This window comes from Penicillium coprophilum (genome assembly GCF_028826855.1).
Source record: "Penicillium coprophilum strain IBT 35676 chromosome Unknown utg000007l_segment0_segment0, whole genome shotgun sequence".
Taxonomy (NCBI): Eukaryota; Fungi; Ascomycota; class Eurotiomycetes; order Eurotiales; family Aspergillaceae; genus Penicillium; species Penicillium coprophilum.
The window spans coordinates 213,639-237,840 of NW_026622726.1; the positions used below are offsets into that span (position 1 = coordinate 213,639).

The following is a 24,202-nucleotide window of genomic DNA, read 5'->3' on the forward strand; positions in this document are numbered from 1 at the left end:
TTTCAGTTGGATCGCACGTCTCTGCCAATTTATTTATCTTTCGGCTTCATTCTGCAAATCCAAGACTGAATACTTGATTTCGTAATTCAGTTCAACAGTTTCTGTTTCTGTTGATCTTGCATCTGCTAGCTCCGCGCTTTTCACTACCCCGCTCCACACCGCACAGTTTTTCTCACTCTCTCTGCACATCCTCCTGATACTCAGATCATCATGGCTGTTCGCGCGCAATTCGAGAACTCGAACGAGTAAGATACTAAAGAACGATCGAGAACGTGTTAGGGCTTGGGCTGACAGTCTCCATTTAGGGTCGGCGTTTTCTCTTGTCTGACCAATGCCTACGCTATCGTTGCTGTTGGTGCTTCCGAGAACTTCTACAGGTGTGTCAGCCAGAAGAATGAAATTGGGACTTGAGACTGGCATTGGTAGAAGTGTTGGGTGCTACGGCATAACCACTGCCAATGCCGTACCACCTTAAATCTCAATCTCTACCCTACCCCAAACACCCATGAACAACCCTAACTAACACTCAAATGCAGTGTCTTCGAATCTGAACTCCAAGATGTCATCCCCATCTGCCACGCAACCATCGCCGGAACCCGCATTGTTGGTCGTCTAATCGTCGGGTGAGTCGACCATAGCCAGTTCAAAACGAACAGCTTTTTCCGCCAGGAAAACATACCAGAAAACGCAAATACTAACATCTCGCCGTCAGTAACCGCAAAGGCCTCCTTGTCCCCACAACCACCACAGATCAAGAATTGCAACATCTGCGCAATACGCTCCCGTCCGAAGTCAAAATTCAGCGCATAGAAGAGCGTCTCTCCGCTCTTGGCAATGTTATTTGCTGCAACGATCACGTTGCAATCGTGCACCCCGATCTGGAGCGCGAGACCGAGGAGATGTGAGTCCCAATCCAGCGTTCACAGTGCTGTGAACATCCATTCCACCATTCCATTCCAGCCTTTCTCTGCTTTTTCTTACAAAACTAACATATCACTTTCCTCAGCATTGCCGATGTCCTTGGCGTAGAAGTTTTCCGCCAAACAGTAGCCGACAACGTCCTCACAGGCTCCTACATGGCCCTTTCGAACCAAGGTGGAATCGTGCACCCCAAGACCTCGATCCGTGACCAGGACGAGCTGTCCTCCCTCCTGCAAGTCCCTCTCGTGGCCGGCAGTGTGAACCGCGGATCACCTGTCGTCGGCGCCGGCATGGTCGTCAACGACTGGCTCGCCATCACCGGTCTCGACACCACCGCCACCGAGCTGAGCGTTGTCGAGTCTGTGTTCAGACTTGGCGAGATGGCTCCCGGTGGTGCTGGTGCCGGTGTTAATAAGGATAGTATTGTGGAGAGTTTCTACTAGATTTTGTTATCTTTTATAGATTTCACTTCTGGTCTCTTTTACGGTACATGGTCCTGTTCTTATTTTCACGCTGGAATGATTTTTTTGATTTGAGAGTACTGGTACTTCCACCTTTTTTTTTTTTTTTTGGCCTGTTCGGCTCTGTGTTCTCTGCTCTGTTCGGTCTGATGGGTTTTTCTTTGGGAGTCTGTAATGCCTGTGCTTGCATATACTCGAATGAATTATGCATGATGGATGGAATATGTAGTATCAAAGGTTATTTTCAAAAATTAATCGAGATATAGATGTTGACACTTGACAATGTCGATCATCGAGATGGTCTTGGTTCTTTATATATAGTTGTAGATATATATATTCGTCCAGCAAAGCAAATGAAGCTTACAGCTCAAGACAGGCTGAATTGATGCAAACTATGATAGTGGCACTTGGGCCCGGGGGTATTGACGACAGCATAGAAAGCAAAAAAAAAGAAAGAAAAGATAAAAAGGGCACAAAAAAACACGTTAGAAGCAAAAGTAATGCAGGTTGTTGAGATATCAGTTTCAATCCCTCTTCTGAATCTCTCGCTTTTTAACTCGCTTTTGGGTATTGATGCACAAGCACAAAATAAGACAAGAACCACTGGAGTTGCCTACACCCGTCCCTCGATACTGATCTGAGGTTGCTCCGTTTGTGGGTTATTCTCCGCTTCTATCTCCATGCCGTTGACGCCGGCGTTGGTGTCCTTTGGAGGTGAAGGCTCATCTCCAGTGTTTCCCATGCTGGTGTCACCATCGGCGTCATTTTCAGAACGATCCGCTGGAGGGGGCGGAGGAGGAGGCGGTGGAGGTGTGGATTTCTGTCGTTTAGAAGGAGAGCTGGCTCCGTCTTCAGCACCGTCAACATCCAGGGCTCCGTTTCGCTTGCGTTTGAGGGAGGCGGCCTCATCATCTTCCAGGGGGAACTCGCAGATGCACCCGCGCCGGCTTCATCGTCGCCTGTGCTGGGAACTTCATTTGCGGCGTTCGGGGTGGCGACCTGCGACTTCTCACCCTCGAGCTTCTCGCGATCCACGTATTTCGCTGCGGCCTTGCGGAAGAACGTCTTGCAGTAATTTTTGACGGTTTGCTGGTGCTTCGTTGAAATCTTCGCGGTGGGATCCGTGACGCGATTGTTTTTGTAATCGCTTTCAACAAGCTTCTTCGCAGTCTATTGACGGGGAGTGTTAGCATGATTACTTCTCAGCAGAAAGAGAAACGGTAGCGAGGGGTTGTGATCTTACCTCCTTAGCAAATCGCTTCAGGTGATGGTCAGGAATCTTATGTTTGTATTGATCCACCACGGGCTTGATATACGGGAAAAGCTGTGACATGTTAGTCCGGTTGTATCCCGAATTCTGCGTAAATACTCACAGTGTTCTCGTAAATTCTTTTCTGTTTCTCCAATGGAAGCTTCCTCCATTTCTCTTCACCTTTGTGTCTTCTCTCCGGTTGATCGGCGGAAGGCTGAGGAGTCACGGGTGTATCAGTTCGATGATCGGAAGGTGTGTCCTCCTGGGTGTTCATAATCCCGTCAATGATACTCTGCAATGCCAAGTTCTTTTGATTTTTGGCAGGCTGGCCCGGCGCAGGAGTAGCAGGAGTGGCAGGCTGAGTTGGCCGTTCCCATGTTGTTTTGCCTGATGCAGAGTAGTAGTAAACGCGACCCTCCGCCTCTGCGGTGTACCATCCCTCGGGCAATGGTCGAGGACCACGACGGTTGGGCTGTCTGGGCCGCTGAGGACCTCGGTCTCTTCGTTGCTGCGCTGGTCCACGAGGAGCATCGTATACAGGAGATGGAGAGCGAGTAAGAGATCTTTGGCGCTGCTCATGTCCAGTCTCGCGGCGCTCGAACTGGTTGACTGCCTGCTTTGCGTCCTTGCCACGTTTCATGCGCGGGATTCGGTAAGCGACTTCCAGACCAGCCCAACTCTCGAGAAGGGCGGCTGCCTTCTTCGCGACGCGCTCATCACCACATGTTGTCAACGGTCGGATGTTCGTTTCAATTTTGGAGTCCTGGATCTTGTTCCGGGTGAGTCGTGGGAACCCGTCGAGGATGTCCAGGATCTGCAGAACTACGTTCTGGTCCTCCTTCCATTGAGCGAGCTGGGAGTTCAGAATCTGGTATCCGTGCATTCTGACCACGCGATTGCGAACGCGTTCATCATCACAGCGCTGGATACGGCCTAACAATTTGACCGCGATCCACTTTTCCTGACACTGCACAAGAGCTGCCATGACCTTGGTCACACCATCCTCATCCAGCGACTTAGGCTGCACGCTGTCCACATACTCCTCGTCGTCTTCTTCCATCTTCTTCTTCTTTGGGCGTTTCGCCACCACAGTATCCCAGCCATCGGCCTCGTCAATACCAAGGGCCTCGATGGTTGCATTCGACAGCTTGGTCGCACGCTCAGTCTGAGTGCGTCCGCCGATGAATCCCGTGCACATCGGCTCCCCGCAGTAGCAGGGCTGGGGGTCGGCACCGTATCGGTCAACGTTGTAGTTGAAAACCAGCTCCTCGCCGGCCTGAACAGCGCGCTCAGCGAAAATTCCCATACGTAACTTCTCACCCACAACCCATTTGTCAACATAGCAGTTGGGATTGCACGAGTGATTGCAGAATCGTCCCAGGTTGCCTCGCTTGGTCGCATCAACAAACTCGCCCTTGTTCAGGGACATGAAGTAGAAGTGCTTGATGCCCTCCTCATCATATTGTCTCATACGCTTTCGAAATTGCTGTTCTCCCACGACCTCACCAACATATTCGTAAATCAATTCACCCGGGTCGAGATTCTTTTCCGCGCGCAATCCAAATCCCTTTTTTTCTGTTTTGATAACGGAAACCGGTGCAAATTGTCCTTTTTGAAACCGTTGGTTTTGGCAGTCGGAGCCACAGCCGCAGTCGCCCACACATTCGATCTTGGTCGCGCGGTTGATACAGTCTGAATCCTCGCCACACGCGATATTTTGACCAATCTTCGGGTCTACAGAGCGGATCAGTGATATGCTCGCGGACGTTCAATGCCGCAAGTGGAAGATGTCTTGTTGGGAGGCAAGAAGACACCGAAGATACGCGAAAACCAAACTTACCCCACTCTTCAGCGCAATCGCATTCCATGGCATGTTCGGTATATCCCATGTATTTGTTGGCGTAAATACACCTGGGGATCTGCTCAAACGTGGCGAGCGCATCCTGGGTGCTATCTGGTAGGTGCGTGTACAGTGGCGGAGGTCGCGACGCGACCTTCTGCGACGAGCTGCGAGACAGCTTGGGCGGCTGACCCGCTTCCTGTTTGAGGACAATCTCGCCAATTTGTTCCTTCATTGTATCGGATACGTCGGAGTTGGGGGAGGACTCCTTTTTCGGAGGAACAGGCGATCGGGAGGAGGTACGCGAACCGTTTTTCAAGTGATTGCCGTCTACTGGAGAGTACGGCTCCATTTTGGTAGGCTCAGAGTCCGCGTGGCCATGGATAGACATGACGACACGGACTTGAAGATATGCAGAGAGGAAAAATAAAGCAGAATACGAAGTTCGGGGATTCTGCCAGGATGTGCCCTCGGGGAATCAAGGGGGTTTCCACAGAGCGGTAAAAAGGGTAACAATCTCATTGATAGAAAAAAAAATCTCCTAAACTGACTGAAACGAAGCTATTGTCATTTCGCGTCTCTCACCGCCTTGCTAGTTTCTTTTGTTTTTTGTAGTGTTCCTGAGCTTTGAGCTCTCGGTCTCATTTGAGTCACATAGACCTCGAGGTATATATATATATATATATATAACTCGGAGAGAGTAAAGGGAAAGATAGTCTTTAGTGTTTTCAATGTTTCCACATTCCATTTGAGAACTGTGACAGATCAAAAATCTCAGCATCGGTGATATAGTTGAAAGTCACCGTCACCGAAAAAAGGGGGAAAATGCAGACTGTGAAAGGTCCAAAATCGATTGGAGGAGAAAGCAAGAAAAAGCGCGTCTGCATGTGTTGTTCGTCAACGTGGAAGAGTCTGTGCGTGTAGATTAATTTACATTACAGAATTACAATAGACAGAGAATCTAGATATAATACAGTATGAAGTAGATATATTTAATGTATATAGTGTCATCCATGGATATAGTGAGAATCAATAGTGTGTACTTTATATGATCTATGCCTCAGGCTACAAAGTATACCCTTACTTCACCTCTTCACCTCTTCTCTCCATCTCTTCATCTCTTCATCTTCTTCTCTCATCTCTCATCTTTCATCTTTCATCTCTCGCATACCACGTCTCCCCCAATTACTCGTATTTTACAAACTTGAACCTCATGGCTGCACCTCGGCGGAGTCATCCTCTCCACTCGGCTCGTCTCTGCCAATCGTCCTGGCCCATTTTCATCAGAACCACCCGCTGCATGACAGACTCGCATTTTTTTCCTGTACGATCGCCCACTCTAACCGCCCCTGAGGCTAGCTCCAAACAAAATCATTTTCACTCAACAGACCCAACGTCCCGGGCCAGTTGAACCTATCAAGATCCATGCTGAGCTCCATGATTCCACTGTTTACCGGAAAAGACACGACGAAACCAAAATCATGCACTAAAATGCCCCTAAAAAACAAAACAAGAAACGCTTCCCTCAACTGTCCCTTGGTTCTGGAACTGCCAACCAACCGTTTCCCGAACTACAAAGGCTCTAAGCCCATACGATTGTATATCTCAAGTCCAAAAGACCTCCCCATCCGTTCGATATGTCCCCCACTCAACCCCTCGATTGTACTTTCGGAATCAGAAATCCAGTCTCCCCGCTTCCCGGCCTCCTTAGTGGTAATTTTGCCCTTCGAAACTCTTCTGGAAAAACACATGAAACTTATCCCGGGCTGAAACGCCTCTACTGATGTATGCTCTTGGTACTTTACATTCTTCTACCTGTACTGTAATACTCTCCAGCATCGTCCCTGCAGCTTTCCTCCCGAACGCTGGTCTCCTGCGCGATCCCGGCTGCTCAAGTCCGTTTGGCCAGAAAATCTTCCTGCAAAAAAAAAAAAAAAAATACCCCAAAAAATTAATTGGGCTTTTTGCATGGAGTTTGATTCTACTGCTCTTTTTTCATTTTCTTTGGCTAGCAAGCCTTCAATTGTCAGATCACTCGTTTTCCTCTGTCATCCCTTTTGTTTCGTCTCCGCGTGGGATATGGGGACATAAGAGACCTCTCGTTCTCTGGCGCGTGTCTTTTGATTGATTTAATCTCTTTCACTCTCACTCTCTTTCTCTTTTCACTCTTCACTCTTTGGCTTTTCCTCTCAGGCATAAATGAAGGATCAATTGATCTGAATTGTGTATCACGACTCTTGACGACTGCTGTTCGCTGTCCTTTTTCCGGGATACTCTGGGAGGCTTTCTTTGTTTTTGTTTTCTTTGTTTTTGTTTCTTTCACATTATATTTCTTTTCTTTTCGGAGGGAAAGGGAAGCCGGCTATAATCCGCTTCCATGGTCTGGATATGTCCAATCCATCTGATAGGCCATGGACTGAGGAGGACAAGGTATGGAGATTCTTTGGCCGGATGTGAATATGATGCTGATCAACAACCAGTACACTCTACTCACTGAGATCCTCAAGAAAGCTGGATTTCCTTCTAGCTATCTGGTACGAATGATCAAAGAATATGGGATCACTCCAAGCTGGGAGCATATTCCCCTTCCTCAAGGTATTATCATCCAATTGCCGGTCAAAAAAAAAAAGAAAGAGAAAAAAAAAAAACTGCTTTGCAGATCGATATCAACATGGCGCTAACACCTGCCCCGGTCAAGGCCGTTCACTCAGCTCGTGCAAAACGGCCTTTCACAATATGGTTCAGCAGCCTGCGCACCCTCCAACACATCCAGTGGCTCCGTTTCAACCGCGATCCGATATGACCGGCCCGCCAGCCCCAATGGATCCCAGCCATATGCGCAAAAGACCATTGTTTCCTTCCGACAAGCCAATCCCTCGTGCAATCCAGCCAAGACCACCAGCCAGCACCGCCTCCTACAGCAGCGAAAGCGGCGCATCGGCCCAGCTCTCCCCGAGACTAGATATCGGTACCGGTGAACCACCCCGTAAGCGCGGACGCCCGAGCAAAGCAGAGACCGAACGACGCAAGCTCCTAGCCGAGGCCCGCGGTGAAACGTATCCTGCCCCTCGACGGTCAGGATCTGGTAGACTCAAAGTCCCTCCTTCGCCGACCAGCCCCGCGGTAGGCCCGTCGTCTACATCGTTCCCGCCGGCACCTCAAGCATTCCACGGACCCAAGCCAAGCCCAAGCACAATGCTCTACGACACTTCAGCCATGCGCTCGGCAGTTCCGCCACTTGGCCCAAGTCATGCGCCAAATGACGAGCGCCGCGATATGCCACCCCGAAACATGAGCACCAACATGCGTGAGCTACCCCGGCCAACAGAAATGGGCCATCCCCTCCCTTCACCACACGCCTTGCAATTAGGGCCCCCAGACACGTTACCTAGACTCGGCAATCCAGCCGAGCGGCCATACCCTTTCGCAGCAGACCGTTTCTCTCCGCCAGACAGTGGTCGGCGTGACTCGGTCACTAGTCGATCTGACCAGCCTCCAGGACCATACTCGGAAGCACGATTGAACACCCCGGCCGAGAAACCTCCACGATGACCATTGTTGATATTTTCCCTTCTTATATCGTCATTTTCATTTTCATTTTGATCCCAATCTCGATTATACTTTTCGACTTCGATTTCAGCCTTTGTTTTTTGAGGCCCAAGCGCCATGAATGAATGATCAAGCCATTGATGAACAATAGACAGCGTTTTCGTGTTGTTTTTATTGTGCGCGGTTTTTCTCCAAGCTCTTCAAGCGACCCATTTCACACCCCCGACTTTTCCTCAACAATACACCCCATGCATACCTAACCCTCTCATTTGATGCCCGTGGGTCTGTCCAGGTACTATATACCTAAGGTCAGATAGACCACGGGACGGGGAATGCTTTTCTTTCTCTTCTCTCTTTGTGACAGTGACCTTCATACATTGATGCGTACACGAGTTCTCCACGTTCGATGAAATGAAGATAACGGCTTTCATATTCTTGATATTCGATTTTTCAATTGGATCTTCACGCCCCAATCCAAGCAAGCGAGTCTTTCCACTGCTTCTACTCCTGCTTCCCACTCGTCTTCTAGACACACAATATTAATATTGTGAACGTACCGCAACCCCCACGACCCCAAGACAAGACAAGACGTCCACGCCAATTGATGCCCCCACGCCTCGCATCTTTCTTTTCTTTTTCTTCTTATACTTTCTTTCTGCTATTTATTTCTTCCAGCCTAGCCTAATGCCTAGCTTGCTATGCATTTGATGATGATGATGATGATACATTATGTCTATTGCTACATGGCGATGGCGGTCCTTGGAGCCTTTCATTTTGTAAGGCCTATTTACCTTGTATTTTAGCTTATTCTATTATTTTTTTTTTTTTTGGATACTTGATGACTTTCTGGTTCCTGTTGTGAATTTTGGATCTTGGCTTTGTTTATTCTCTTCTATCTTGGCTCTCCTTATAGGATGATGTCCCACATTCATTGCCCTAGTTAATAATGAATTGAGATTATTGATCTCACACATATCTTTTCGGTCATTACTTTTCTTGTGATTGTGTAATTCAGCCCTGGACTAGGATAAGAATACGCCTACAAATAGATCCCGACATACTACCTGTCCTTGTTAGACTCTGATGATCACAACTGGGAAGCTCAAGCGGTTTTCGAATTCTAACTCCCAGGCCCATGACACCGACTAGGCTTGCTGTCGAATCAAGGTATGTTGAACATCTCCGTAATTGTTCGACTGAACAGGTCCTGAATCACAGTTTCCATTGATTGAGCTTAGCCACAGGCCGTACTTCGAGATAGCGACTGCTCCTCACATATGTTCGAAGGAGCAGATGTCGAAGCACTCTCTTCAAGGTTGTCATATTCATAATAAACAGGCCAATGCACTTATGGGACAAACAAACAGTACAAAAAGAAACTAGCTGTTTCCTTCGATACCTTGGATGAGATGATATCCCTACTCAAAGAACAAGAAATAAACCCCACGCAATTCTATTCACACACCTTCCACCAGCCTATCACTCCGCATTACCAGATTTCCCACGAACTCGAGCAAGAATCCGCTGGAGCTGTGCCTTGGAATCACCGCTCCTCTCCGTAGACGACACACCAGTCGCCTCTAGGGAGGACGGTTCAGGCTCGGGTATAGATTGGGACGAAACCGAGAGACGCTTGGGAGGATGAGGGTGAGGGTTGTGGCTTTGCGAATAATCTTTATCTTTACTTGCGTGACCACCATCACCATCACTACCGTGTTCCCCAAGTCCCTCAGCCTGCCTTTTCTGCAGCATCTGCGAGCGCATCGCGCTAACCACAGACCCGAAGCCTGATGGTGCTCTTGATATAGAAGCAAGAGTGACCTGATCCCCAATCTGAAGATTCAGCTCCTTCTCTTTGGCCAATTTCATCACCTCGGCGCTGTTTTTCTCAATCAAGCGGGTCAGGTACACCTTGGGACCGGTATCGCGGTTATTCAGGCTGTACTTTATGCGCTCTAATTCTTTTCTGTACGCCGTTTCATAGATATTGAAATCCGCAGCGCCGGGCGATTCACTGACAAACTGTACCGGCTCATCGTCCTCCATCTGGTCAGACTGATCCATTGAATGTTCGGGCTCTTGGAAAATAGACGCGGGCTCGTCACTAATTTTCATATCAGGTTCCTGGTGCGAGGAGCCGTTATATGTAGATGGTCCAATGAAGAGGTAGGGAAACTCCTCTTCCAGCGGATCACGAGCATGCCCCCTGGTCCCCTCCAGGCTGCGCTTAGTACCCGAACTTGCTCGTGAGAGGGGGATATGGGGCGATGCCCACTGAGAGTGAGATTGAGCTTCGTTGCCAATATCCGGCTGAGCCGGGAACTCCCCGTTGCGGATGGAGCCGGAGTCTTTTCGCTCGGGCTCGAACACACCACTGGGCCGTTTGCTGCTGCTCGGGCTGTACTCGGGCCGGGATGAAAAACTGGCTGAATCGCTAGACCCGAAACCTCCAGAATTGTCTCGGAATCCGGCAAAAGGACGCCGGCCCATGACCTTGCGCGTGTCTGCACCCATGCCGTGGGCGTCATGTGTTTGTGGAGCCGCTCCTACTGCCGGGAAGGGTTCGTCTGGGTCCATTTCCATTGGTGGCTCGACGAAGTAGGCATCGTTGTCTCCGCCAAGAATGCTCTTGCCGAACATACTTTGTATGGGGGATTGTGGTTTGGTGGGATCTGTTAGTCGCTTGAATTTCTTGACGGCTTTCATCTGCAGGCTTTGTTAATGGATACTCTATCAGAACGAGGAATAGTAACATACCACGGTCATGAGGTGTCCCATGTTTGTTGTAATGGCTGAGTTCATCTCCTCCTCTGTCGGAAGTTCAATGAGCTGCGAGGTATTTTCCTCAAATGACAGCAAAGGATCGGTTCCATTCTTCGTTACCCAAGGGTGTTCCTATTGTATATGTTCAGCATTGGCGATCGGTGTAATTGCGAGCGACTCACTCGTAAACCAAACATGTCGATCCGCTTTTCTGGATCTTTCTCGAGAATCCTTCCTATCAGATCTTTGAAGGATTCATCTGACTCGTCTTCGTAGACCAGGGGATCTCCCCTGATACTATCATACAGCTCGAAAATGCTCTGCTTCTCAAAAGGCAGCTTTCCATATCGTAGACAATATAGAGTTACCCCCATGGACCAGATGTCTGTCGCCTTTCCGGATACGTCGCCATGTTTGACCACGCACAGCTCTGGGGGGAGAAATGCTGGCGACCCAGCTGACTTGGCAGTGAACATGTCTGAATCTTTTTCAAACATCTCCGATACACCAAAGTCGACCACTTTAAGTATGTCGTCGTTGGTCACCAGACAGTTGTCGGGTTTTATGTCTCGATGAACAATACCCTGCGAATGCAGGTACTCGATTCCCAATATCAGATCACGGAACCAACATCGACATTGCTCGTCATCATACGGATCTGCTCTCTCTTCCAGTCCGACCTTCATGACAACACCTTTCTTGCACATTTCCATCACCATGTACAACGAGTCCTCTGACGGATCGTCCAAGACCTCGATCAACGACACCAGATTGTTATGGTTCAGTTTCTTCATGATTGCAATTTCCTCTTTGATCAAATATAGAGGGTTCTTTGCGGTCTCACTATCGTCGCCAGAAGGATGCCGATGTAATGGCGAGTTGAAATCCTTTCCTGGTCGAATCGGGCCTCGCGGTCTTCGCAACAGATGCGACTGCGCACGTTTCCTCAGTCTAGACTTAGAGAATTCCTTGACAGCCTGCAATTACAAATTGATTGTCTGACGGTTAGCATGTCCATTTCCCCATGCTGATTAAGCTCATGTCCCACAGGTTTGTGCTCATACATATTCATTTCCAAACTGATCTGCAGCCAAATGGACAGCCCCAAACGAACCACGTCCTATCTCCTGCTTGATCACATACTGGTTGATTCGATGTTCTGCAGTACCGTCATCTTGACTCGTATAATACGAGGAGCGGGCGTCCAGTGTTTCCTAGTCCGTGGTATCAGTTCTCCGAAGCTGTCATAACGGCATTAGGAGCACCGACCTTCACCGGACGCCTTGCTCTAGGGTTTCGTCGTCGGTGCCTCTGAGAGCTGTCATAAGACGCAGTAGATCTGGTTGCAAAAAGTGCGTTAGCATGGTACATCGGCAAAGATCAACCTCCCGCCGGTGTTTCACGGTCAAACTTACCCAACTCTGCTCGCCTGAGGCCGCACATCGTTCATACCCTCCAGTGATGTGATAGAGGGCTCTGCGGAGATATCCGACATAGAGGCTGCCACATTCTCATTCATTGAAATACACTTGAACACCAAGTGCTGGTGTTGTGTGGGGTAAATAAGGAAGTTCGAAGCGGGGGGGTTGATAAGGTGAGAGGCGGGCTGTCAGCCTTACGAGGCCCTCTTTTGCAAGGATCAGAAGTAAAATAAATAATACTAAGCCTTATGGTATCATGAAAGAGATACCCAGTCGAATCGGAAATCCCGAAGAAATTCTAGGCAGCTCCTTTTTGATATGGTCTTTTGTTATCGATACGGGAGCTGATTTCACCGCCTCTAAGCCTCGGGACTCCCCTGAACATCAACAACTACTTGTTCCGTAACACTATACACAATGGTCGTCTACTCATTCTACATCTTTGATCGGCACGGTAAATACCATGTTCTAGAATTGAACCATCTTCATATACTGACTGTCATCTAGCGGAATGCATCTACAAGCGCCGCTGGCTTCCGCGCCCGACCTCCATCGTGGGGAAATCTAGGTCTGACACGGTCTCCGGCTCAGCACCGACCGGTCTCGGCCAGACAGTACGATCGACAGACGATGATTCGAAGCTAGTTTTCGGTACAGTCTTCTCACTGCGGAATATGGTGCGCAAGCTAGGGGGTGAAGATGACAAGTAAGACTGCCCCTGAAGCACACTAGTTGGGACGTGCTTGCTGGCTTTTGAATGTACTTGATACTAACTGAATTAGCTTTGTATCATTCACCACCAGCCAGTATAAGCTTCATTACTACGAGACACCGACGAATATCAAGTTCGTCATGCTGACGGACCTCAAGAGTCCCAGCATGCGTATCGCGCTGCAACAAATCTATATCAATCTGTTTGTGGAATATGGTTCGTGTGATTCATTGATCTCGTTTGGCAGCTTCGGGTGATGCTAACTTGGATCGATCTGTTTAGTGGTCAAGAATCCCCTTTCTCCGACCGAGCATCCCGGCGGTGTCGGCGTGAATAACGAGCTATTCGAAGAATCATTAGAGCAGTTTGTGGTGGGTGCATTTTAGTTTTAACAAGTTACCTTGATACTTGACTTGTGTGTTCTGATCTGGTAGCAGACTCGAGTTCTGTCATGATATCAAACTGAGCATCCTTCCCGGAATCTGGAGATCAGTTCGTGCGAGCACGTGAAGGCAATTCCATGCGGAGGCAGCAAGTCCATGCGAAGGAAGCAAGTCCATGCGAAGAAAGAAGCAATTCTACGCCAAGGAAGGGAAATGCGACAGTATTCGACCGCTGGGACCTATCGATGTTAGCATACACAAATCGGGTGTATCAAAGGCGTGAGAACGGCATGGCTGCATGGCTGCATGGCTGCATGGCTGCAATCGAGCGCACACCGCAACAGACTCGCCCGTTGTCACGCACACTATTCTGGCATCTGCATATAACAGTATTTGGTGAGAAACGAGATTACCGTGACCCAGCACCGAGGCCAAGCACGACAGGGGTATCCAAACCGGCTTTTCATGTATGGCTGCCATTCAATGAGACCGATTGCCTTCGCACGTGGCATTTCCAGCGCCACTACTACGCTGTGCGCCGGGAAAATGACGGGGCAGAGTGTCCCGGGGGCCGGCCCGCAAATAGCTCGGCTTTTGCATATCAAGCGCTATCAATCAGGAACGCTGAACATAGCTATTTGTTACTGGTGCTCGGAAAGAGTCGGAAGAATTTGATACTGCTGGATAACGCAATATTTATGCGAATTGTCTCACTATAGGCGCAATATTAAGTTTCCAGCCTTGAATGCCTGTTCATAGTAAAGCTGGGGTATAAATCGTATAAACCATAGAAATACCGCAGCCACCAACAACGCCATAAATGTACCCAGACTAAAGCAGGTTCTAGAGCCCCAACCATACTCTTAATCTCGCAGCTATAGCCAAGAAGCCGCCAAGAATCAGCTTTCCCAAGCGGCCCAGCGTGGCTCGTGCGTCAGCTTCCACCGGGAGGCAGTGACCTGACAGGCCGATAGGTGTAGACACGAGGATCAACCGATACAGATAGATCATACAACAATAATTGGATCTTACAATTGCCTCTTCTACCTAATGCACAAAGAAAAAGCAAAGCTCGATGCATATTGCAACGCTGAAAAAAAAAAAAACAGATGTCCACAGCTCTCAGTTTCAGGTGAGATCGTCCCCATCCTGCATGACTTGGCTAAAGCACAGACGTCCACACATACAGGTTTAGCACAACGTCCACAGATACGGGATAACAGAAGCCAAAGACAAGCTCCGCCCCCTCCTATTCACAGCTCTCTTGCTCCGCACCTGAAATGTAGTAGTTTACTAGTGGATACGATCGGCACATGCCCAGAAAACATAACAGAATGCCACAGCTTATCTCAAGCTTGGACTATCTCGCAACGCCAGACAAGTGTCGCAATGCAAAGCCAACCAATCCTATATATTTACTGCTGTGGTGTCTGCAAGCACAAACTGGCGGTCAAGCATGCGTCGGCTTGGATTGGAATCTGGGTTGCAGCCGGTATCGATGGCTTGATGGTTGTTTTTACACTTATACAATATACTAAATAGAGGATACCCTTGAACTGACTCGAACCCCTACCCCATAAGACATGTCACCAAGGATGCCACGATTTAGTCAGTCTTCTTCTCTTGGGGTTTAATTGCCTCTAAAGGTTCGTATAGGCATGCAAAATAGCAATCCAAACCCAATCCACGTATCTGAATACTTTGATGGAGGGTTGGACGTTGTGTGCTATAGGAGGTCTCTCCGATATACTGCTATCATGAAATTGCGTAATGGTGAGTCAGGAGATTGGGTAAGAAATACTGCAGTCATCAACAATGAATTATACGGCTTCTGGATTGGTGTAGAGAAAGGCCTCACGGCGGAGGCCTGGCCTGGCTGGCCCTAATTATTTCTGTCTTTTTGTGGGATAAGTTAAAAAAAGAAGGAAGGAAATCGAGGCCCAATAGTGTATTATGAAGATCAATTGGGAGAGGATAGTGTATAACAGAGGTTGTGTATGTTGCTGACTCTTCAAAGCGACTGGGCTATAGAGCTGTGAAAATAGTGTGTACACCAATATGGTTATGGGGGCGAATTAGTGTGAACAAGAACGCGTTTTAATCCGAAAGAACGATTTCGAGGAAGCTAAATATGTATATATATTCAAGCCCCAATGAACTTGAATTTATGATTTGTTAGGTACATTCTGTTGGTCTTTCTCGATATAGGAACAGGCTCTAGCCCGGAGAGAGACTTTGAACCCTAAAAATGAGATCAACAGAGAACCCTGCGACTACAACATAAGTGAATGGCAAAATAAGCAGAATTAGGTATACACATTAAAATGCTATATAATCAAATAGTCGGTTGTACGGAGTACAACATACGTGTGGTAAGGAATGTGGGACTGGAATTTGGGAAGAGGGGTAGTGTGTTAGATATTAGAGTGCATATCAAATCGATATAAAAGACGTACATTTGTTGTACATGGGTGCATAGTGCCTTTGTGCGAAATTAAGATGGGTTCTTATTAGGGTTGTGATTGGCGAGTGAAAATCCCTCGTAGTCCCTAGTCCTGGTTACGGAAGCTTGTGTGAGAAAGTGGACAAGGTGTTTTGAGCATTACAGGTATTGTATTTTAGCTTCGACAGATATCTCCATTATTCTCACTGTGTCCCGTTACCGAGGTCAAGACTCACGGGCTGATTCGGAAACCAACAGTAATCCGGGGTAAAAACGAACATTGAATAACATTATTGAGTATACCGCTAGCTACTACTTTGTACTAGCTCGGAAAACAGACGGGTTCAACGCGAAGCTCATGCTTGGGAACTCCCACCAAGAATTTCCCCCACACGGAAGCACGAGGGAAATTGCATCCGAAGAGACGGTGAACATTCCGCCTTCTACAGGCTCGTAGTAAGAAGGCTGACAGTTTCTCGTACAAAGGGAAGAGACCCCAAGAGGAAGAGCGATATATTCTATCCAATACTTTGCAATTCAACAAGTTCACATTAGTCAACCGGTGCACCTCCACACCTTGTCCGTCCCCCAATGCCGTCATCTATCCGAATGACGCTAGATAGCGGAAAGCTACTATTGGTTCTTCATTGTATTCCCCTATATCGTACTAGGGCATTATGTACGTTGTACATCGCTGCAGGAGAACTTCACAGAGACTCCACGCGGTTTTCATGATCCCGATAGAGAGATGTGCATGATGTGATCGACTCTTACGTCGAGGTCATCGCCTGGCAATCATTAGGAATTAGTGTTCCGAAATGAGGGGGATGTTTTGAGATCGAGTCTGATACGACTGGCTGAACGTTGCAAGAGTCGCGAGTGAGCACGGGTATAAACGGACGTATCTGACCATTGGTTGCAAAGGAATTTAGGATTTCCCAACGAGGACAGTGTCCCTGGAGTGAGTTTAGCATGCCCATGACATATATACAATGTATAAAAAATACAGAGTACGATCAAGATGGTCTGATCTTAGTATACAACATACTTGTACAATCAATCCCCACTTACCGTACAGAGTAACCAAGCACAAATGTTCCGGCTAATAGATCAACAGAATCCAATCACATCGGATGAACGGATTATAGCTTACTCCGTACCCCTCATAGCCTCGGGATGACTGACTCCCGCCACACTGTCCAGTCGGGGGCCTAATCACGACTGGACGGTGCAGATTGCACAGCCTCAATCCTTTGTGGTGGCGGAACTATCAAAGCTACTTTCTGTGTTCTATCTGATATATATCCTACTCCGTAGAGTAGGATATACTAACCCACAGATGGACAACGTCATGAGGGTAAATTATGAAAGGGGTTTACCTCTCAAATACCTGTCTTAATCGGAGAAACACCCAATTCCAGGGTTCCCGATGAAAAATCCTGTACCGAGTGCTTCTACGATCATTTTTTTTTTCCATTTAAATCTCTCATATATCTCGGAACGAACCTCGGGATTTCATTCCACAAAAACGCCCAAGAATGTGTGCTCAAATATAGGCACAGAGATAGCCCTAGATGTATCTAGACCTTTAAGGGTCTCACAACGCCGGAGTCGCCGTATGCAGTATGTAGCCCTATAGGTCAAGGTCAGAATCGCGTAGAAATCCCTTTTTTTTTTCAAAGCATTATTAATCGAAGGTAACCTGTACCGTTACAATGTCCACATTTTTTTTTTCCCTTTCTCTCTGGAGTTTCAATTTTTATTTTATTTAAACATTTTAATTATGGGTTTAGCTATGTAATATATTACCCTCCGTAATTCTCTCCATTTCCCGTATTTCAGGTTTACTATCGCCAAATTTATCCCACTTCCCACTTGCTTCTCTTGATTTTTTTTTTTTTTGAGAAATTCTTTTTCTCTTCCTCTATTGATTCTCTATATACACCCCCTCAAGGACTCCTCGTCGGAGAGTATCATTTCGGTGTGCGGTTCTTTCATACCTCTTTGTGTCGTCACCTTTTGCCCTTGTTGCCTCAGGCCATAAAACTAGGCCTACCTCTTTTTTTGCCTCTCACTTCACTTTATCCTTACCTTTAAAGATTTCCATTCGAGGTAGCTTCCTACGAGCTGTAGACGCTCGTCTTCCAATTCGGGGAAAATTCTGTGTCCCACCCCTCATTCTTCCAATCTTCACCTGTCGATCCACCGCACATGACTCCACCTTCCCCTTCACCTGTGCCTTCCGCAGTCTCTTCCGCCGCAGCTTCACAACATTCATATGATCCTCGGGATGGAGATGCTTCGGTAACACACGCCATTGCGGGCATGAACTTGACTGCCCACGCAAACGGAGACCATCCTCCGGCAGCCTCTCCCGCCAAACCAACTAGAGCTACTATGGCGTCTCGTCTCACACGCATGTTCTCCAGCTCGGGGAAAAACTCCCCCAGAGAGCATCATGAAGGTCATCGTGATCTATCTGATAGTAGCTTAGAAAGTATCCAGCCTCTCAACGGCAGGACCTCAAAGCCATCATCTCGACCTGCCTCCAGACCTCCTTCTAGACCTCCTTCAAGAGGAGAAAATTCTCGAACACCATCACGAAACCCGTCACTTAAGAATGAGCATGTGGAGAAGACTGACAAGAAAAAGATGGATGATAAAAAGACCAAAGACGGAGCTCCAGTCCATAAGCGATTTGAGGTTCTGACGGAAGCTCTCGGCAATCACTCCCATAACCTCAGAAGTGCTAGACGACAAGAAAAGCTTACCGATCTACTGCGGGATATGCTCGGTGGCCGCAAAAAGGACGACCACGTGGATGAGCAACAGCTATCGCTGATGTCGACCTGGATTGATCAGTTCAAGACGGAACGTGATAAGCTAGCTGCGGATAAGAAGGGTGGCCCCAATGCCACTGCTTCTCTGGTTGACAAGTACGGTAAGTGCCAGGAGATTGTGGGCCGTGGTGCTTTCGGTATCGTGCGCATCTCGCACAAAGTCGACCCTCAAGATTCCAAGTGTGAGCAGCTCTATGCTGTCAAGGAATTCCGCCGTCGGCCGCAAGAAACGACCAAGAAATATCAAAAGCGACTGACCTCTGAGTTTTGCATCTCATCCTCACTTCGTCACCCGAACGTCATTCACACATTGGACCTCTTGCAAGATGCCAAAGGAGATTACTGTGAAGTCATGGAGTACTGCGCCGGTGGCGATCTTTATACCTTGGTCCTTGCTGCTGGCAAGTTGGAGGTCGCTGAAGCCGACTGCTTTTTCAAGCAATTGATGCGAGGTGTTGAGTATATGCACGAAATGGGTGTCGCACACCGCGATCTCAAGCCCGAAAATTTGCTTTTGACCACTCACGGTGCACTCAAAATCACCGACTTTGGTAACGGCGAATGTTTCCGCATGGCGTGGGAGAAGGAAGCTCACATGACCGCCGGACTTTGCGGTTCTGCTCCATATATTGCCCCGGAGGAATACGTCGAAAGGGAATTTGATCCCCGAGCGGTTGACCTCTGGGCCACTGGAGTGATCTACATGGCTATGCGCACCGGACGGCATCTTTGGCGCGTCGCGCGCAAGGACGAAGACGAATTTTACCAGCGGTACCTGGACGGTCGCAAGCATGAGGATGGATACGCTCCAATTGAGACGTTGCATCGGGTAAGAACAGCTAATTCCCTTTCTGCAGCTGCAGGGCAAAGACTCATGACTTCTCAGGCTCGTTGTCGCAACGTGATCTACTCCATCCTTGATCCTAATCCTTCTCGCCGTATCAACGCCTCACAGGTTCTCAAATCCGAATGGGTACGCCAGATCAAGCTGTGCAAGGCTGGCGAAGAAGGATTCTGATTGTTTCAACACAAAAATCAGGTGTCGAGGTCACAGGCCCACTCCTCAAGGTTTGATAGCACCAAAACTATCAATTTACGTTTGCATCACAGGGTGGTTATTTATCATAGACCCATTCGAGGAGAGGCTTCCTGATTTTCATCCTTCGAATGCTCCTAAACTAGAAGGAGGCCCTTTACGAAGATTTTTTTTTGGCCTTTCTGTTCGTTTTATCCTGTTTGTTGGCTCCGGCGCATTTACTTTGTATCCCCCTCAGCCTCTTCAGCCTGTGCTCTATTATATCGATCCATCTTTTAGCTTGTCTCTTTGTCTGGATCCTCATGTCTTCAACGTCAATGCAACGAAGAATCATGACCCTTTTCTTTTGATCCGGTTTTCCTTTACGATTCGGAGTTTCTTCTCGTCCGGTTTTCGCGTTATGGGGCTTCGGCAGATACCTTCAAGTTTCTACGGCGTTGGCGGGCAATTCCCCATTTGAGCTTTTCTTTCCCTTGTACCACTATGATGAGCCCAGCTTTCAGCGGGCGAATACCGGCATTCTCACTTGGGTTGTGGGTCCTAGTGTTCCTGGAGGTTCTATGATTGTAGGCAGAGGCTGCCCGCAACAGCAACAGGATCAGGAACAGGAATACCTGAGTGAGATGTGTCACATTGGAGGTTGTCTGAACCTTTTTTGCTTTGACTTTTCGTTACGTCGGATTATAGTACATATTCTTGATGCTTTTGTATATATACGACTTAGGCATTTTGAATTCTGTTGTATGTGACTTGCTTCCACGTAGCAAGGTGCGCATTATCTCAGCAGATCAGGTTTGGCTCAAGGTCTATTTCCTCTACAACAAAAAGACTTGACTCGACCTCCAAGTTCACAATCTACAGCCCCCCAGCACTATGACATCAATCCGAAGATCGGCACCTCTCGGACCCAATGCGAGATCCACTAAGTGTCACCGAGACGATCAGCGCGGTAGATTAGGCCCGATATCTTTTTAATATACCTGTGATATCACTCAGTCTGTATCTTCCGATCACCGATCATTGTCCATGCACTCTACGCTAGAAAAACACGAGGCCCCCAATACTCTGATGCAATCGAGTGTCATATACCCGACTAGCGAGGTCTAATTATTCTCACATGCATCTTCTCGCTAATAACTGTACATACCTTAGGTCTGTATGCAATTCGGTAACATATGCAGCTAAAATGGTGGATTCCTACTCTGCAACATCCGTTACCCGGACACCAAGCGCCGGCCAAAAAAGAAAAACTCGAAACTCTAGGCATTTGTAATTTCGTTCACACATTTGCACTTGGCGCTTGTCATATAATTGCCAAGAATCGCACATAACACAGCTACTTAGGCATCAACATTACAGCCTAGGCGAAGTGGATAAGAATACCTCAATATGCACATACCATGTCGGTGTGTTGCAGTGGATGCAAGAACCAGTCTCACACTTATCGTATTGAAGGGGTCATTTTGTTGAGAATGGGTTTCCATTATCTGTTGATTGCTCGCCTACCAGCGTTAAAGCGGCTAGATGCAGCTGGTTGGGGTAGGGAATGTCACAACATAATACCGATAAACATTATATACACTCTATACCTTGACATCATTTACCTAGTGTTACCAGCTCATGTATCTTTGTAGAAAGACAAGAGAAAAAAAGCCCCCTGAACTGGCCCTCGCAGAACCTGAACAATGCAACGCTATAGACTCCAGCCCTACCAAACATGACGTAGCTGCATCCGGAAATCATGACATAAGCATCAGCCACACACGCACAGCCACCTAAACCCGTAAGGCAGATCAAATCGGCCACCCTTGGCATTGGGTTTGGAACCTCCACGATCGGTCCTACAGCTAAACACTGCAGAGTCTTATCAGCTGGTGTCAAGTGCAATCATCCTCTTGCTTCGATTTCACACCCGATTACACCTTACAACCCACACAGACTCGAATTTGATTCCCATCTCCGGGTCCTCCGAAGCACACCGCCACCATGTCTTGGGCAGGTACGCCTCATCCCCAAACCCTCGGACTCATCAACCGGTGCCAGTATGAGCAAATTTAACTGGATGGGTGGATAGGGTTCAAGAAGAATGTCAACCGTGCGACGACACAGGTGATGATGAAGACGGGTGAGTTCGTCGAGTTCTACCCCGCAATGAATCGAGAGAGGGCGATCGGATACGATCCTCGACGGAGATGCGCGCCACCCACTACAATTTACTTGCCGCGCCATATGGATGCGAATAGGATACTAAATTGATCATTGCATAGGTCATGTCGAGAGAACCAATGATCGTGATTATGAGATCGAGGAACGGTACGGTTGTCCTCGCTGCTACCTGTGGATGGTTATACCGGGACTGGAACTGGAGCTAATGTTGCGCATCACAGGCGGTACCGGACTATGGAGACTGCTGCGAATCGGTTGCAGAAGGAGGCAAAGGGATATCTGGATTCACTACGAGGTTGGTGACCTTTTGTTTTGTGGATGTTGGATCTGGTTGTCCAGTTGGCTGACTCTTCCCAGCCATGACGGCGTCCCAAATGCGCATTGCGGAGACCATTGATGCCTTCTACGGCGATGCGGGAACAAAAGATGGTGTCAGCCGGAGTTACAAACAGGCTGTTGAGGATCTTGATGCCGAGACCATCAAAGCTCTGGATGGGCCATACCGGTAGGAGATTTCTGTTTTACTGACGAACCAACATGGGCAGCGCTGACAGAAGCCAAAGTACCACCGTCCTCGACCCCATCTCCCGATTCTGCGCCTACTTCCCTGATGTGAATGAATGCATCAAGAAACGCAACCACAAGCTACTAGACTACGACGCCATGCGCGCCAAGGTCAAGAAGCTCGCCGAGAAGCCTGACAAGGATGTTACCAAGCTGCCGCGGACCGAGCGCGAAGCCGAGATGGCTAAGCAGGCATACGAGCAACTGAACGAACAGCTCTTCAACGAACTCCCCCAGCTTATCGACTTGCGTGTGCCCTACCTCGACCCCAGTTTTGAAGCTCTCGTCAAAATCCAGCTGCGCTTCTGTGCCGAGGCGTATTCCCGTATGGCGCAGGTCCAGCAGTATCTCGATGCCGAGACTCGTGACCAGTATGCCAGGGGTGATCTGGATAACCGCGTTGAGGAGGTGCTGCAGGAGATTCGTGATTTGAGCATAGCCGGAACCGTTTAATCTGTTCCTTTAATCGATTACTTTATTAGCATAATGCCGGATATTTCTTTGCTGCGCTGAGATCTGTGCAACAGACTCGTGCATTTTTCCCCTTTGTTTCTGTCGAGAAGATATCGGCAACAATTTCCATGGCGTTTTCAATGTATATGATTAATACATGAGCTAACTTGACACATTGCTCGTCATCACTTTTTTCAATTCCATGCCCTCGCCTGCGAATATGAAGCAATCACATATAACTAACAATTCTAATGGGAAGGGGGGTATTATTGTACTCCAACATCCGTAATATACACATCACCAAAGATCAAGGATCAAACCTTCCCAGCAGGTCTAAGAAGCTCATCCCGAATGGTACCCACCACAGGCATCGCCGCATCATGATAAGCCTTGAGCTCCTTATCAGTAACAGTCTTCAGCACATAATCCGAAACAGCCTTCGTCTCATGTGACGTGGGACGTCCAATCCCAAGACCAATCCGCAAGATCGACAAATCCGCCAACGGCCCGGGACCACTCTTATTCCCCGACGAGCGCGGATACAATCCCTTCTTCCGCAACGTCTCACAGATACTAATGAGACCACGATGACCGCGCAAACTAAACGACTCAGGCCCGCCGCGTACGACGCGCACTTTGCCTTGAGCGATAGATAGCTCATCGTGGAGGATGACTAGTGTTGTGGGGTATGTAGTTTGTGCGGGGATAGATGAAGTTGAAGACGAGGCGCGAGTTGCGACGGCGATTCTTTCAAGACGGTTCGCTCGTTCCGTTGCCCATTGTTCTAGTCTGCGGACGAGTCTCGGGCCTGATTCGTTCATGTAGGCTGGACTTTTCCAGGTTTCGTGGTAGAGGCCTGTGTTTGGCATTGTGGTTTCGAGGAGGGGTTTTAAAGCGTCGAGGAGGAGGTGGCCGGCGCTGTGGCGGGTCTTTTGGTAGGGGGCGGGATTACCTATTGAGGCTATGAAGAGGAGGCGGCGGGGGAGAATTTCCATATTTGCGGGAGGATGTTTGGGGTATGATGTATGTTGTATATTGTACCTCTGGATGTATGTATTCTTTTTTTTTTCTTTTTCTATCATTGGTTCAGGTACGGGAGATCGTCTCGTGACTTTGCTGATATCGGCGATAAGGAATTTCTTATCTCCGTGTTTATACATCAGGTTCAAGGTGGTTCGGTCTTTGTTTTGACTGATCAAATATGTCTGGGATGAGCTCGAGTCAATCCATCTTCATTGAACAATACAATATTGGAGTGCAACAGTCCGAAAGCTCGGGGTATCAGCCTGACAAATTCCAGTCAATAAGAGTGACTTCGAAGTCTGCGTCGTAGATCTGTCTTTGCTCCACCGTTATGTTCTTCGGCTGCAGATCTCCATAGTTTAAAATTGTTCGTAT

General features: G+C 48.2%; 8 protein-coding genes across 8 annotated transcripts; 5 read left to right on the forward strand and 3 right to left on the reverse strand.

Annotated features, from left to right (window-relative positions):
• Positions 1–210: 210 nt before the first annotated feature.
• On the forward strand, positions 211–1,364 carry N7500_010667 (translation initiation factor 6; the record flags this gene model as incomplete). Its single annotated transcript, XM_056681805.1, has 5 exons — positions 211–245; positions 306–377; positions 537–623; positions 713–901; positions 1,007–1,364. 5 exons carry the CDS (start codon positions 211–213, stop codon positions 1,362–1,364), a joined length of 741 nt encoding a protein of 246 aa, XP_056527214.1.
• Positions 1,365–1,995: 631 nt separating this feature from the next.
• set2 (SET and WW domain protein) lies at positions 1,996–4,865 on the reverse strand (the record flags this gene model as incomplete). Its single annotated transcript, XM_056681806.1, has 5 exons — positions 1,996–2,294; positions 2,321–2,552; positions 2,626–2,706; positions 2,756–4,368; positions 4,475–4,865. The coding sequence occupies 5 exons, from the start codon at positions 4,863–4,865 to the stop codon at positions 1,996–1,998; spliced, it is 2,616 nt and encodes an 871-aa protein (XP_056527215.1).
• Positions 4,866–6,862: 1,997 nt separating this feature from the next.
• On the forward strand, positions 6,863–8,026 carry N7500_010669 (putative AT DNA binding protein; the record flags this gene model as incomplete). Its single annotated transcript, XM_056681807.1, has 3 exons — positions 6,863–6,904; positions 6,955–7,069; positions 7,173–8,026. 3 exons carry the CDS (start codon positions 6,863–6,865, stop codon positions 8,024–8,026), a joined length of 1,011 nt encoding a protein of 336 aa, XP_056527216.1.
• A 1,476-nt stretch (positions 8,027–9,502) lies between these two features.
• Positions 9,503–12,305, reverse strand: N7500_010670 (serine/threonine-protein kinase; the record flags this gene model as incomplete). The annotated part of the gene is made up of 6 exons (XM_056681808.1): positions 9,503–10,729; positions 10,781–10,918; positions 10,969–11,763; positions 11,851–12,000; positions 12,056–12,125; positions 12,202–12,305. 6 exons carry the CDS (start codon positions 12,303–12,305, stop codon positions 9,503–9,505), a joined length of 2,484 nt encoding a protein of 827 aa, XP_056527217.1.
• A 319-nt stretch (positions 12,306–12,624) lies between these two features.
• On the forward strand, positions 12,625–13,305 carry N7500_010671 (TRAPP subunit BET5; the record flags this gene model as incomplete). The annotated part of the gene is made up of 4 exons (XM_056681809.1): positions 12,625–12,661; positions 12,715–12,913; positions 12,990–13,135; positions 13,202–13,305. The coding sequence occupies 4 exons, from the start codon at positions 12,625–12,627 to the stop codon at positions 13,303–13,305; spliced, it is 486 nt and encodes a 161-aa protein (XP_056527218.1).
• A 4,651-nt stretch (positions 13,306–17,956) lies between these two features.
• Positions 17,957–19,603, forward strand: N7500_010672 (serine/threonine protein kinase SAT4; the record flags this gene model as incomplete). The annotated part of the gene is made up of 1 exon (XM_056681810.1): positions 17,957–19,603. One exon carries the CDS (start codon positions 17,957–17,959, stop codon positions 19,601–19,603), a length of 1,647 nt encoding a protein of 548 aa, XP_056527219.1.
• Positions 19,604–21,607: 2,004 nt separating this feature from the next.
• N7500_010673 (amphiphysin-like protein RVS161) lies at positions 21,608–22,804 on the forward strand (the record flags this gene model as incomplete). The annotated part of the gene is made up of 6 exons (XM_056681811.1): positions 21,608–21,620; positions 21,696–21,746; positions 21,889–21,934; positions 22,009–22,082; positions 22,145–22,292; positions 22,351–22,804. The coding sequence occupies 6 exons, from the start codon at positions 21,608–21,610 to the stop codon at positions 22,802–22,804; spliced, it is 786 nt and encodes a 261-aa protein (XP_056527220.1).
• Positions 22,805–23,118: 314 nt separating this feature from the next.
• N7500_010674 (Peptidyl-tRNA hydrolase) lies at positions 23,119–23,799 on the reverse strand (the record flags this gene model as incomplete). Its single annotated transcript, XM_056681812.1, has 1 exon — positions 23,119–23,799. The coding sequence occupies one exon, from the start codon at positions 23,797–23,799 to the stop codon at positions 23,119–23,121; it is 681 nt and encodes a 226-aa protein (XP_056527221.1).
• Between the last annotated feature and the right edge of the window lie 403 nt (positions 23,800–24,202).